Below are 12499 nucleotides of genomic sequence, written 5' to 3'. Positions count from 1 at the left end.
TCACAAAAAAAAAAAGTTAAGTTTATCTACCAAACATTATAATGACCAGAAGATGACAATCCGGAGAGAAAAAAAACCGCTTTTGCTTTTCCCCCGAATCAAAAACACCTTCGCTCGAATAATAAAATTATCAAATTCTCTTTCTCCTTAGTGGAAGCCACAACACAATTTATTTATCAACAACATTAAACATAAACAACGCAAAATATAGCCTAACAAAAAAAAAAAAGCAACGCAAAATATAAATGTCAAAATATTATTCGCCCATGACCAAACTCATATATCTGTACCACATTTGCTGACTCGGAGTTTGTTTTAAGTAACACAAATATTATAACATTGCTTTTGTAATCATTTGTTCTTTAATTTCATTATACAACTTTCATGTACTAAAAACAGGACATAACATGGACCAACGCCATGTGCTCTCGACGAGACCAAAATAGGCCACTCGTGCAGAGAACATGTCCCACCAATCCCACACGCTTCTGGCCTCCAAACTCACACGTGTAAGCATAAATAAAAGATCGTCAGCGTTGGTCAAAGTCCTCCCATCAACAACACATCTAACGGTTACGACTTGACCCGAAAACCACAGACTCAATGAAACGTTCTTTGATTTTTGACCCATGACCAGAATTTTAGGTGAATCTTTCAATCTTTAATTACTGACTTGTCATCAACATTAACACATTTAATACAACACTTGGGAATACTATTATTCAAAAAAATTAATTAGGTTAAAAACCAGTGACGCAAGCGTGCGTTTGACTCTCTCTCTCTTTAAACCCACCTCCACTCACTTTCTCTCTTCACCTTTCACTTAGCAATTAGCATCATCTTCCTTCCCCCAAACACTTTCCCGCATTTTCTCGCCCAGATTTTCTCTGACTCTTTTGTTTTTTTTTTCTCTGATGGGGAGAGATGAAACTGAGACGTACATTACAGTGCCAAGTTTCTTCAAATGTCCTATATCTCTAGACGTTATGAGATCTCCGGTTAGTCTCTGCACCGGCGTTACTTATGATCGAGCCAGTATTCAGAGATGGCTCGATGGTGGTAACAACACTTGTCCCGCTACTATGCAACTTCTCAAAACTAAGGATTTTGTTCCTAACCTCACTCTTCAACGCCTTATCAAAATCTGGTCTGATTCCATCGGCCGTTACAACACCGCTGGTTCTCCGCCACCGTCTGGTAGAGAAGTTCCGACGGTTGAAGAAGTGAATGTGTTGCTGAAGAGATTGATGAGTCTGGAGAAAAACGATGAGACTCGGATTGAGATATTGTCCAGGATCGTTCGATTCGTGAAGGATTCGGATTCGAACAGAGAGTTTCTCTCGGCGATGAAGGAGTTCGTACCAATGCTCGTTGATATTATACGCACGAAGACGAAGAAGATCGAGTTAGTTCTAATGGCGATTAGGATTTTGGATACGGTTAAAGGAGATCGTGAACGGTTATCGAATCTGATGTTGGCGAATGACGACGGAGATTGTTTAACGGCGATTCTCTTAGCGATTCAACGCGGGAATCTGGAATCGAAGATTGAATCCGTTAGGGTTTTGGATTGGATCTCATTCGACGCTAAATCGAAGCTCTTAATCGCAGAACGCGACGGGATTATAACAGAGATGATCAAATCAATCAGTATCACTGAGTCAGATCCGAGTTTGATCGAAGCGAGTTTATCGTTTCTAATCACAATCTCGAAATCGAAACGAGTGAGATCGAAACTAATCGCTGCGAAAACAATCACGAAGATCAAAGACATTCTTATGACGGAGACGTTAACAAACGTCGCCGTCACGGAGAAGTCTCTGAAGCTGTTAGAGACTCTGTCGTCGAAACGAGAAGGAAGATTGGAGATTTGTGGAGAAGATAATGGAAGATGTGTGGAAGGAGTGGTGAAGAAGTTGTTGAAAGTATCTACGACGGCGACGGAACATGCCGTGACGATTCTGTGGTGTTTGTGTTATGTATTCAGGGAAGATAAGACGGCGGAGGAGACGGTGGAGAGAAGTAACGGAGTGACGAAGCTTTTAGTGGTGATACAGAGCAACTGCTCGGCGATGGTGAGACAAATGGCGAAAGATTTGATTAAAGTGTTGAAGATTAATTCATCTGCTTTGTCTGCTTACGAGACCAAGACTACTCATATTATGCCTTTTTGATTATTTTTTATCTTAAATAAAATGATACAAGTAATTCTTATCATCAAACTATTTTGAACCTAGTACATGTTGTAAATCATAAGAGAAATTTTGTCAATTTTACTAATATTCAAAATTATAATTCTCGTTTTTTTTACCTTGTGATAATTGAGAATAATACGATTTTAACTCATCAACTATTTGAGACATTTTATTGTATGATTTAAGGCCATTTATCTTTCTTTGTTTCAAATTTGTAGCGTATGTGTTCCAAAACACAATTTTGAAACAGTAAAGAAGGTTTAAAGATGGAAATGTACTTAAAATATTTGCAATTCGAATCATTCTTTCTTAGTTTATAAAATATTTGAATAAAACAAAACCAATAGATTATAGAATCGTTTTGTAAGTTTGTAATAAGATGAGATGGTAGGGAAAGGAATCGAGTGACTATTATCTGATTAGTTTGATTTGGTAGTTAAGGCTATAAATAAAACTCTATAGTGTGACTAGATACTTTTGGTACGAAAGAATTCAAATGACAGTTTCGTGTAGTAGATTAAGTTAAAGTATGGTTCACTGAATCTGACTAAAAGTTGTATTAATATGAGTTAAATGGATGGTTATACAATTTTGCTTATTACTAAACCAAAATAAAGGAATAAGGTTCCTTCGATTGAAGTGACAAACGAAAAATCGTAAGGTCTTGTAAACTAGTACCTTTAAATAAATTTACTTTTAATTTCTTGCTTGTTTGAGGAGGTTGCAACATTTCATGTTCATGCCTCTCTCACACCCACCCGTTTTTTTATACATTCTATCCTTTGTTCGAATTTTGATTTGAATGGTACTTGCTTCAACATTTGATTTGCAACTTATTCTGTTTTAGTTATAAGATAAAGCATACTACATACTTTGTAAAGACACGAAAAAGATTATCCTTTTGAATAGTATAGGAATCTATATATACACGTAAGTTTTCCAGATTGAATGAATATTTTATGATACTTTATGCGATATAATAAAATGATAGGAGTTTTATTAGTCGTCTATTACACCATATATCGTATTCGTTTGAGGATAACATTTATAATAGACGAATACAAATACGGTATACTGAAATTTACCATATAGGACGATTGTTGTCTATAACGGATTTAACTATCTATTTTTTTTTTTTTTTTTTTTTTGTAAACCACGGATTTATCTATAAATAAACAACTTACCACATAGGACGTACACATAATCTAGACGGAAAACCATATTGAAATTTACAAGAACATTGCACATAGATCAATTATAACTTTGATTGATTAAAACTTTGAAGATTAATTCATCTGTTTAGATTGATTAAAACTTTGAAGATTAATTCATCTGTTTCTGCTTTGGCTATTTACCAAAAGAGTGGAAGACCATTTATACTCTCATAGGCATGTTTCTATCTCTAAGCAACATAGACATTTGCCATCGAAGCAAAAATCATTTTCAAAAAATTTAGTAAAGAAAAAGAGTCCATTTTTAGAATTTTTTTTTAGTAAGAGAGTTTAATTTTTTTTTATTGGTTTTGTTTTACCAAGGATTGAGACGACACTCATATCACGACATTTTGGTTTTTCTTTTAATATATATGAAAATTAAAAATAGAAAATTTGATATGTAGCTATATGAATTGCATGTAAGATTATTCAGGAAAATGATTTTTCAATCTTTTATTTTTGGATTAGGAAAACATAGTTCATTTCTTTTAGAAATACACATACAAATTAGTATATGTAAATATATATATATATATATATATATATATATGTGAAAGGTGAGAACTTTTGTGTTTGTTTGTTTTATGCAAATTTTAACTAGTATATCTTCTTCCTTCCTTCTTTTAATCTCTTAGAGAAAGCCCCATTGAGGGTTAAGCAAGTCAAATCTCATGTGAAAGGTGAGATTTTTTATTGACTTAGTTTCATATGCAATGTTTTCTCTAATTTTTTTGTAAGAACTTTTTTCTCTTCTTTTTTTTAAAATCTTTTAGACAAAGTCTTCCTCGTGAAAATAGAAGTTGGGTTGAGGCATGTGAAATATGAGATTTTTTTTCGTTTGTTAGCACTAGCGGACTCACGTGAGAAGAAGGGGTGTTACTTGAACCACCTTAAATTATATAATTAAAATTTTTCAAGCTTAGATCAATAAGATTATTTTGCTAATTTGGTTAAAGTTTATAATATTGACCCCCTTAACCTGAGTTCAACTTCATCTAACTCCTATTTTTATTCATTTTTTTTTTTTCATTTTTAATAAAAAATTAATTTTACTTTGATAATTTTCAATATATTGACCTGGTTAAAATATTTTCTGGATCCTTTACTGTTTGTTAGTTTCAAATGCTAACTTTTTCTCTATTTTTTTGTACGAAGTTTTCTCTCTTCTTTTTTAATTTTTAGATAAGCTATTCCTCGTGAAAAAGGAAGTTGGATTGAGGTTTAAGAAAATTAAATCGCAAGTGAAATGTGATGATTTTTTTGTTTGTTAGTTTCATATTTTTCTCTATTTTTTTTTAGGAACAATGCCAATTTATTTTGAAATGTTTGCATTTATAATCGGACAAACTAAACAAATTATTGATAGACCAATAAACAAATTATTAATAGACTAGTTGTTAATTTGTTTGTTTACATGCTCAATCTCTGATTTGGTTTTTCGTATTTTGACTACGACAAAACGGCGGAGTCTACACTCGATCTCGGTTACAGCACTCGTGGTGTTTGGCGGCGGTGGTACAACATTGTGAAGAGTGCCAATGTACGTCGCAGCCCCCCATACGAACCTCGAAATGGCGCCAAACCATGATTGCTAAGTTTTCGCCGCCTCCTCTGCATTACCCGACGACAATGGCGGGGAGGTTCCTAAACGACCATGCCAGAGTCATCTTCTACGACAACCCGCAAGAACTCGAATAAGCTAACTCGTTTCAATTTGAACCACAACATTTTTGGGATTTTATACACTTTGGTTCAATCCGGTTAAGGTTAACACTATAGTATCTACGTTTTATCATATTGTGTAATCAAAAGACAAAAATTACTATTTGTATCTTTGGAATCATTCTCTGAGTTTTGGACTTGTTTCTTTGGAATCATTCTATGAGTTTTCAACTATTTCGCTATTTATGGTAAATATAAGACAACAAAATTACATAAACATAAAATTTTCTTATCAAATAGTATATATGATTAGTAAAACTATACATAATCTTGAATAAGTTACATACGTGTTTTTGCACCAAAAAAAAAAAAAAGTTACGTACGTGTAAACCTAAATTTGAACACTTAATTTGTGTAAAGGTTTTCTTAATCTTATTGATACGGCCAATGTGGCTTTTATACATAATACACACGTTTGACCTAATAGCTTTGTACAACAATAACTTATGGGCCAAGTAATTACATATTGAGATCCATCTAACTCAATAGAAGCCCATAACTTCCTCAATAGTAATCACGTTACTAGTGGGTTATTTTACAAATTTGTTTCAGTAGTTATAAAATAAATAGAAACTCACAAATTCTTTTCTTATATAGGCTTGCTAAAATTCGGAAAGTAAAATGAAAATAGACACTGGTTTGTGACATTTTTAGATGATTTCGTGAGCTTAGTAAATAAATAATTGAGGAACATTAAAGATTCCTTCGAAGTTCGAATAAGGGATCAAGTGCTTCCTAGAGGACTATCGGGCCAGTGAAAAAGATGATTTACATGGATAGATGACCATGTTACTACAAATTTCCTGTTTTACATGGATAGATCTATATTAATTTACCATAATCAAAACAAGCAATTCTTTGGAAAACCTTTTATTAAATTTAAAAAAAAAAACAATTCTTTGAAAGAAAAATAAAGAAACTCAAATACATCTATAGTGGAAGCAAAAAAAAAGTCTTAAGGAGTTGTTCTAGTAGTAGATTTTTTTAATGGCTGAGATATTAAACTTGAAAATAAGTGACTTTTCTATGAGCACAAAGACATTTAAATAAATCTATATATATAATAGGAGAGTTTTCTCTCCTCTTAGGGTGTCCACATCAGTGACACATCAGCATACACGTCATCATAAATTTTTAATATGTACAAAATGTCACTAAAAAGATTCGAACCCATTAGCTTATGCATTTAGTTTATAACAAAATTACCACTTATTTTATAATTTTTTCATTGGTCAAAACATTAAAACATTAATGACAAAACATAACAAAATATAAACTATATATATTACCTTATACAAGTTCCACATAATTTATTTTTTTAAACAAGAAACATTAAAAAAAAATTAATTCATATATAACTTTTATATCATCGTCTTTTAATAAAAGAAAATATTTTTTCATAAACAATAACAGAATTTAATATAAATAAAAAGTAATATAATACAACACACAAAACTATGTGATAAAAAATAAGATAAATATACAAGTACACATTTCAATTTTACACAAAATAAGAAATGATTTACTTTTAAAGAAAAATAAATTTTTAAATTTTTTTAAAAATAGTGTTAAAGTCGAAAATTCTGTTACCGATAAAAATATTTAAAAATATGAAAAGATAATGGTTAAATATAAAGTAAGATAATTTCATTTTACTTAGAATAAGTAGTAATTTATTTTTAAAATAGAATATTTATTTATAATTTCTAAATATATTTGTTAGTAGTAAAGTACAAAATTTATGTTACCAATTAAAAATTTAGAAAAATTCATTGTATATTAGTAAAATTCAGAAGCGTTGGAGATTAGAAGAAAAAATGTATTCATTGGAAGTTTGCTGTTCTTTTTGGTGTTAATCTTCACTTTTGATGTTCTTTTCTACATGATTCATCTCCAAACTCGAGTACTTCAAGATTAACAAGATTACCATACTAGAAACAGCTGCAACAAAATAAAAATCAAAATAAGCAAAAATCTAAAATGAAGAGTTGTTAAAATAAAAATATGCATATAGATATCAGAAATGGATGATAATATCCATAGATTTCCAACAACATTTGGTATATTAAAAATGTGAAAGAAGAAATAGTCAATGTGGTTGAAAAAAAAAAATTAGGTGCTATGAAAACACACAATGAAAATAATTAAAAAGATAAAGTATCTGATATATATATAAGAGAATAAATCACAATAAATTTAATTTTATAATTAATTACAACAATCGAGATAACATAGAAATTTAAAAAAAAAAATCAAATCAATGATATTAGTCACGATGAAAGTAAAAAACAACAATAATATCTAATAATATGAATTTAAGCACAATTACAATTTAGAAACAATTAGAAAAATACATGTATCATCAACCAGTCTCATCATCAACCACATAAATAAAAACATTAAAAAAATCTTAAATTGATAATTATTTTTTACACAAACTCATATACTATTTTCTAATATATAAACCCGCGCATCGCGCGGGCCTATTTCTAGTTTAATAAATAAGTGAGTTTGTTTACATGCTTAAACTCTTGTATGTTAATGATTGAAAACATTAATACATATATAACTGTGTGCCGTTGATAATGTTGATTCCTAAGATCTTTCCTAGTAATTTTTTAAGACATTAAGACAAGAATGGGAGTTTCCTAATTGAGCATGTGCTGTAACAGTTTGGTTGGAGACACAAAAAGTCAACATTTCTGAAAGTCAAACTAATCGTTCTGATGACTTTTTTTTTTCTTCTTTTTTGTTGTTTTGGTCAATTTTCTCAGTCGCCAAACATTCAATTCACAAAAACCAAACAGAGAACAAACACAAACAAAATTCGATTCTGAGAAGAAACTCCCAAATTTTAATGGATCCGTCGGAGTATTTTGCCGGCGGCAATCCTTCTGACCAACAGAACCAGAAGCGGCAGCTTCAGATCTGTGGTCCTCGTCCTTCACCTCTTAGTGTCCACAAAGACTCTCACAAAATCAAGAAACCTCCAAAACACCCTGCGCCGCCGCCAAATCGTGACCAACCTCCGCCGTATATTCCTAGAGAGCCGGTGGTTATCTACGCCGTATCCCCCAAGGTTGTACACGCCACCGCGTCGGAGTTCATGAACGTCGTCCAGCGACTCACAGGGATCTCCTCTGGAGTTTTCCTCGAATCTGGCGGCGGTGGAGATGTTTCACCGGCGGCGAGGCTAGCGTCGACGGAGAATGCTAGTCCAAGAGGAGGAAAAGAACCGGCTGCGAGAAATGAGACGGTAGAAATCACTATGGAAGAAGCAGCTGAATTTGGTGGTTATGCTCCGGGAATACTCTCGCCATCTCCGGCGATGTTAGCAACAGCTTCTGCCGGGATATTCTCTCCGATGTATCATCAAGGTGGGATGTTTTCGCCGGCTATACCACCGGGATTATTCTCGCCGGCGGGATTAATGTATAGTCCTGGTTTTGCTAGTTTGGTCGCTTCTCCAACATTTGCTGATGTCTTTAGAAATATTTGGGATCCTTAGAGAAAAAGTTTAGATTTTTCATTTTGCTCTGTAATTTTTTTGTATTATGTATTTTGACATATCCAAATATCCAATGTAGCCCAAAGGGTTTAAAATGAGCTTCATGTATAAAAATTAACTTTCAAAAATTTCAGAAAGATTCCTAGAAAGTAAAACTTGTCTGCAAACTATATATACAGGAGTTATAAGATTCTCCTGACCTAAGATACTCTAATAAGTTTGTGTTTTGAGAAGATCCTTCATGTAGTAGTTGTAACAATAGAGTTCCAAGTTCCTCCTATCAATGTACCGACTCTCTCTCCTTTGATTGCTTTTGCGATGTTTCCAGGTTCCGATAGATTGAATACCACAACTGCAAAATAAGCATTCTTGTTGTATTTTAGATGATCATGGGGTTCGAGGTTTGAGAGAGTGTTTTAGAAAACAAACCTGGGATGTTATTTTCTTGGCACAAAGTGATAGCAGTCATATCCATTACAGAGAGGTCCTTTGAGGTTACTTCTTGGTAAGTTAGTGAGTCGAGAAGGCGAGCGTTTGGGTTTCTTTTAGGATCATCGTCGAACACTCCATCAACATTTGTTGCTTTCAGCACTACTTCTGCATTAACTGTGTCCAATGCGAAAAGGTTTTTTTTTTAATGATGTGAATGATAAATGAATCATTAGAGCAAACTTAAAACGGAAATCACCTCTTACTTACTTTCAGCACATCGAAGAGCTGCTGCAGTATCGGTGGTGAAAAATGGATTGCCTGTTCCAGCTGCAAATATAACAACCCTTCCTTTTTCTAGATGCCTAATTGCTCGTCTTCTTATGTAAGGCTCTGCTACTTCTGACATGCGGAAAGCGGTTTGAACACGGGTTGGGATGCCAATACTCTCCATTGTTGCTTGAAGAAATATTGCATTCATCACAGTTGCCAGCATCCTATCAAATTTCAGATAAACCAATGTAACCAAAAACCTCCAATAGGGGAAAATTCTAGATCTTCTCCAAGTAAGAAGAACAAGATCATTTGACACGAAAGGCAAGAACAAGATCATTTGACACAAAGGCGTAAAAGTTCAGAAAAACAGAGTTGAGTGGCACCAGAGTCAAGAGTGCATATGATTACCCAATATAATCAGCAGAGGAGCGATCAAGGCCACTGCACCCAGCCCAGGTAGATCCACGAAAGATATTTCCTCCTCCAACAACAATTGCAACCTATTGTAAAGGCGTAAGAAGATCAAGACAGAGCACAGCACACACAACATTTCAATGAGTATTCTCAATGACCCAGACCCATCATCCGTTGCACGTATAGCATGTTTAGAGCATAATAAATTTCTAATCTTAGCTTGTGTAATCCCATAAATCTCCACCCCTTAACTTAAGCTCCCGTTTCTTGTAAGTTTGAGTTAATTGACTTTCAGCCTATTTGGTTACTTCTACACAAGCAATCATCAAATACTTCACGTACTAAGAAATTGCACTTATCATACTTTGTCAATCAACCCGTCTAGGAAAGACTCAAAGCTTAATGCCTGATAACTAAGAAGTGTTGAATCCATGGTCACAGTAAACACAATTACAACTAGAACAAAAATGTTTGGATGAAGCGTTTCGAGAATAACCTCAATGCCAAGTCGAGTCACTGCTGCAACTTCCCTTGCAATCGCCATAGTAACCTAATAAATGGGAAACTGGATGAGACTTCTGAAGAAGGAAACAGTAAACAAAAAAAGCAGAAACAAGGAGGTGTTTTTATTTTTTTGGCATCACAAAAACCTTTGGATCGATATTTTGTTCCTCGTCTCCAGCAAGAGCTTCTCCACTGACTTTGAGTAAAACCCTTCTCCATTTAAGCGGTGGTTTGGATGCTCCATCAAAGGAAGGCATTCGTGGAAAAGATGTCTGCCCGTTTAAGCTACTGAAAATTACAGATGATAGCAACAGAGTTTTAACAAAAGCAGCCAAAGTTCCAAACTTCATAAATGGGTTAAGATTTACCTCAACCAAAACAATAAAAAATCAAATTTGCAATATATTTCAATAAAGTCTTAAACCCTAAACCCAAAAGTGTTTTCATTGACGAATTTCCACAAACACCTGGTGTGCATACTGTTATAAATTGAAGATCAATAATACCTCCCGTTCCCGCTTCCGTTCATGGAATCTGGAGATGAACCATTGTCTGAAGAAGAGCAGCTGATAAGTACACGCCTGCTGCAATTCTGGTTGGAGAAGAAAGTACGATTGCGAGGTGTGAGAGGGACGAAGGAGGTTCGGGAAATAGAAGAAGAAGTTGAGATTGGCGAGCAAGAGGTGAGAGGCAACGGAATTGCCATTGCCGGAGAGATCTAAGAAGAGATGATTTACTGATATATTCAGTAGAGAATCGTCGCCGGCGAATACGGCGTTTGAGTTTGCGAAGATAAGGTCTGGTTCCAATGTAATTTTACTAATGAATCTTGGCCGTTTTTAGTTCGACACTGTTTTGATATTTTAATTTTTGACAATACCCCAAATAATTCACTATATTTAATGTTATCTTGTCATACAAAAACGAATAAGTTTCACTAAATTCTAAATATATTTCTAAGATTTTGATACATATCATAATGTCTTTAAGATTTTAACATATGTTATATATATACACTTCTAAGAAAATGTATTATTTAATCAAATTTAATTGAACACCAATTTAGTGCACTACATTTAATTTAACAAGTAGCTACAAATATATATATATATTTTCTTATATTTTAATAATCACACTCTTTTATTTCTTATTGATTAATGGGTTTGAAAGAAGGGTCAATTAAATCTAAATACACAGATGACTGAAAAATTAAGAATATATACATGTTTTTTTGTATAATTAGTTCTCTCTCATCAATTGTATAAGTTGGACAAAAATACCCCTCCGCATGTAACAAATTGTTTACCGTTATAACAAAATAGATATCGACGAGACATAAATTTCAGATAATAGTTTCGGTCAAATTTTCGATTATGACTCAATTTTCGATAAATCATATTATATCGCGATAAGTTTATAAGTTACATGGTAAACTAATATTTATCGTGTTAAAATATTTATTATATGATTATATCAGCTAACTTATGTATTAACCGGTTTATTTACTTTAGTAATTTAATTATTTCCGTTAACTTATACATTAGCGTATTCATTTATCATGATAATATTGGGATTTAACCCGCGGTACACCGCGGGGTCATATTTTATTTCTTTAATTAACAATGTTTAAATTTTTTTAAAAAATAGTATTCAAATTAGATGATATAAATTTTTGATGTTTTTAAGTTTGACCCGTAGAACATATATAATTCAGTAACATAGTATTGTAATTACACATTTAGAAGTGTCAAAAGAGATTAAAAGATTCAATATCCGTTGTTGCACTTCTTTCTCTGTTTGTATAACCCGTCAAAATAAAAATTAGAATTTAATATTGTCATTTTCTCTTTACAAATTTATTTTATGATGTGTTAGTATTACGATTCTCAATTTTTTTTTATATGCAAACAACATCAAATGCATGGAGAAGAAGGTATGATACATTTCTGCTTTATATTTAAATATTCAATATATTGATAAAAACTGAAATCAAATTTAAAAAAAAAAACTAAAAATTGAAACTCTAACTTTAATCCGACGACTACTTCTATTGTTGGGGGCATCTGTAAGCCTAGAAAAAAACAAAAATGATCCAAATCAGTACCTTCCATACAATCGAGAAAGGAGTCTCTAAACTGAAAGAGAGGATTCCAATTCAAGAACAATCACCTATTATGGTCACGATCACGGCATGGGCCATAGTCATCATCATCTCTTCTACCACGTTCTTTTCTTTC

General features: G+C 32.9%; 3 protein-coding genes across 3 annotated transcripts; 2 read left to right on the top strand and 1 right to left on the bottom strand.

The window, feature by feature from the left end:
* Positions 1-311: 311 nt before the first annotated feature.
* Positions 312-2305, top strand: LOC9321340 (U-box domain-containing protein 29). Its single transcript, XM_021033653.1, has one exon. The coding sequence runs from the start codon at positions 915-917 to the stop codon at positions 2172-2174; it is 1260 nt and encodes a 419-aa protein (XP_020889312.1). The 5' UTR covers positions 312-914; the 3' UTR covers positions 2175-2305.
* Positions 2306-7870: 5565 nt separating this feature from the next.
* On the top strand, positions 7871-8767 carry LOC9319212 (protein MKS1). The gene has a single exon (XM_002885227.2). It carries the CDS (start codon positions 7989-7991, stop codon positions 8637-8639), a length of 651 nt encoding a protein of 216 aa, XP_002885273.1. The 5' UTR covers positions 7871-7988; the 3' UTR covers positions 8640-8767.
* Positions 8725-11091, bottom strand: LOC9321339 (uridylate kinase). The gene is made up of 7 exons (XM_002883098.2): positions 10769-11091; positions 10409-10550; positions 10255-10308; positions 9753-9844; positions 9339-9565; positions 9069-9245; positions 8725-8991 (listed from the first exon to the last, which is right to left on the bottom strand). The coding sequence occupies exons 1-7, from the start codon at positions 10966-10968 to the stop codon at positions 8879-8881; spliced, it is 1005 nt and encodes a 334-aa protein (XP_002883144.1). The 5' UTR covers positions 10969-11091; the 3' UTR covers positions 8725-8878.
* Between the last annotated feature and the right edge of the window lie 1408 nt (positions 11092-12499).

Source organism: Arabidopsis lyrata (genome assembly GCF_000004255.2).
Source record: "Arabidopsis lyrata subsp. lyrata unplaced genomic scaffold ARALYscaffold_3, whole genome shotgun sequence".
Classification (NCBI taxonomy): domain Eukaryota; kingdom Viridiplantae; phylum Streptophyta; class Magnoliopsida; order Brassicales; family Brassicaceae; genus Arabidopsis; species Arabidopsis lyrata.
Note: the sequence above shows the minus strand (reverse complement) of the source record. Positions and strands in the feature narration are given on the sequence as shown.

Excerpts from the sequence above, each read along its gene's own strand:
- LOC9319212 (XM_002885227.2), top strand. The coding sequence starts at position 7,989 with ATGGATCCGTCGGAGTATTTTGCCGGCGGCAATCCTTCTGACCAACAG.
- LOC9321340 (XM_021033653.1), top strand. The coding sequence starts at position 915 with ATGGGGAGAGATGAAACTGAGACGTACATTACAGTGCCAAGTTTCTTC.
- LOC9321339 (XM_002883098.2), bottom strand. The coding sequence starts at position 10,968 with ATGGCAATTCCGTTGCCTCTCACCTCTTGCTCGCCAATCTCAACTTCT. Across the intron at positions 10,551-10,768 it reads AACGGAAGCGGGAACGGGAG|TAGCTTAAACGGGCAGACAT; the intron begins GTATTATTGATC and ends TGTAATTTTCAG. Across the intron at positions 9,566-9,752 it reads TCCTCTGCTGATTATATTGG|GATGCTGGCAACTGTGATGA; the intron begins GTAATCATATGC and ends GAAATTTGATAG.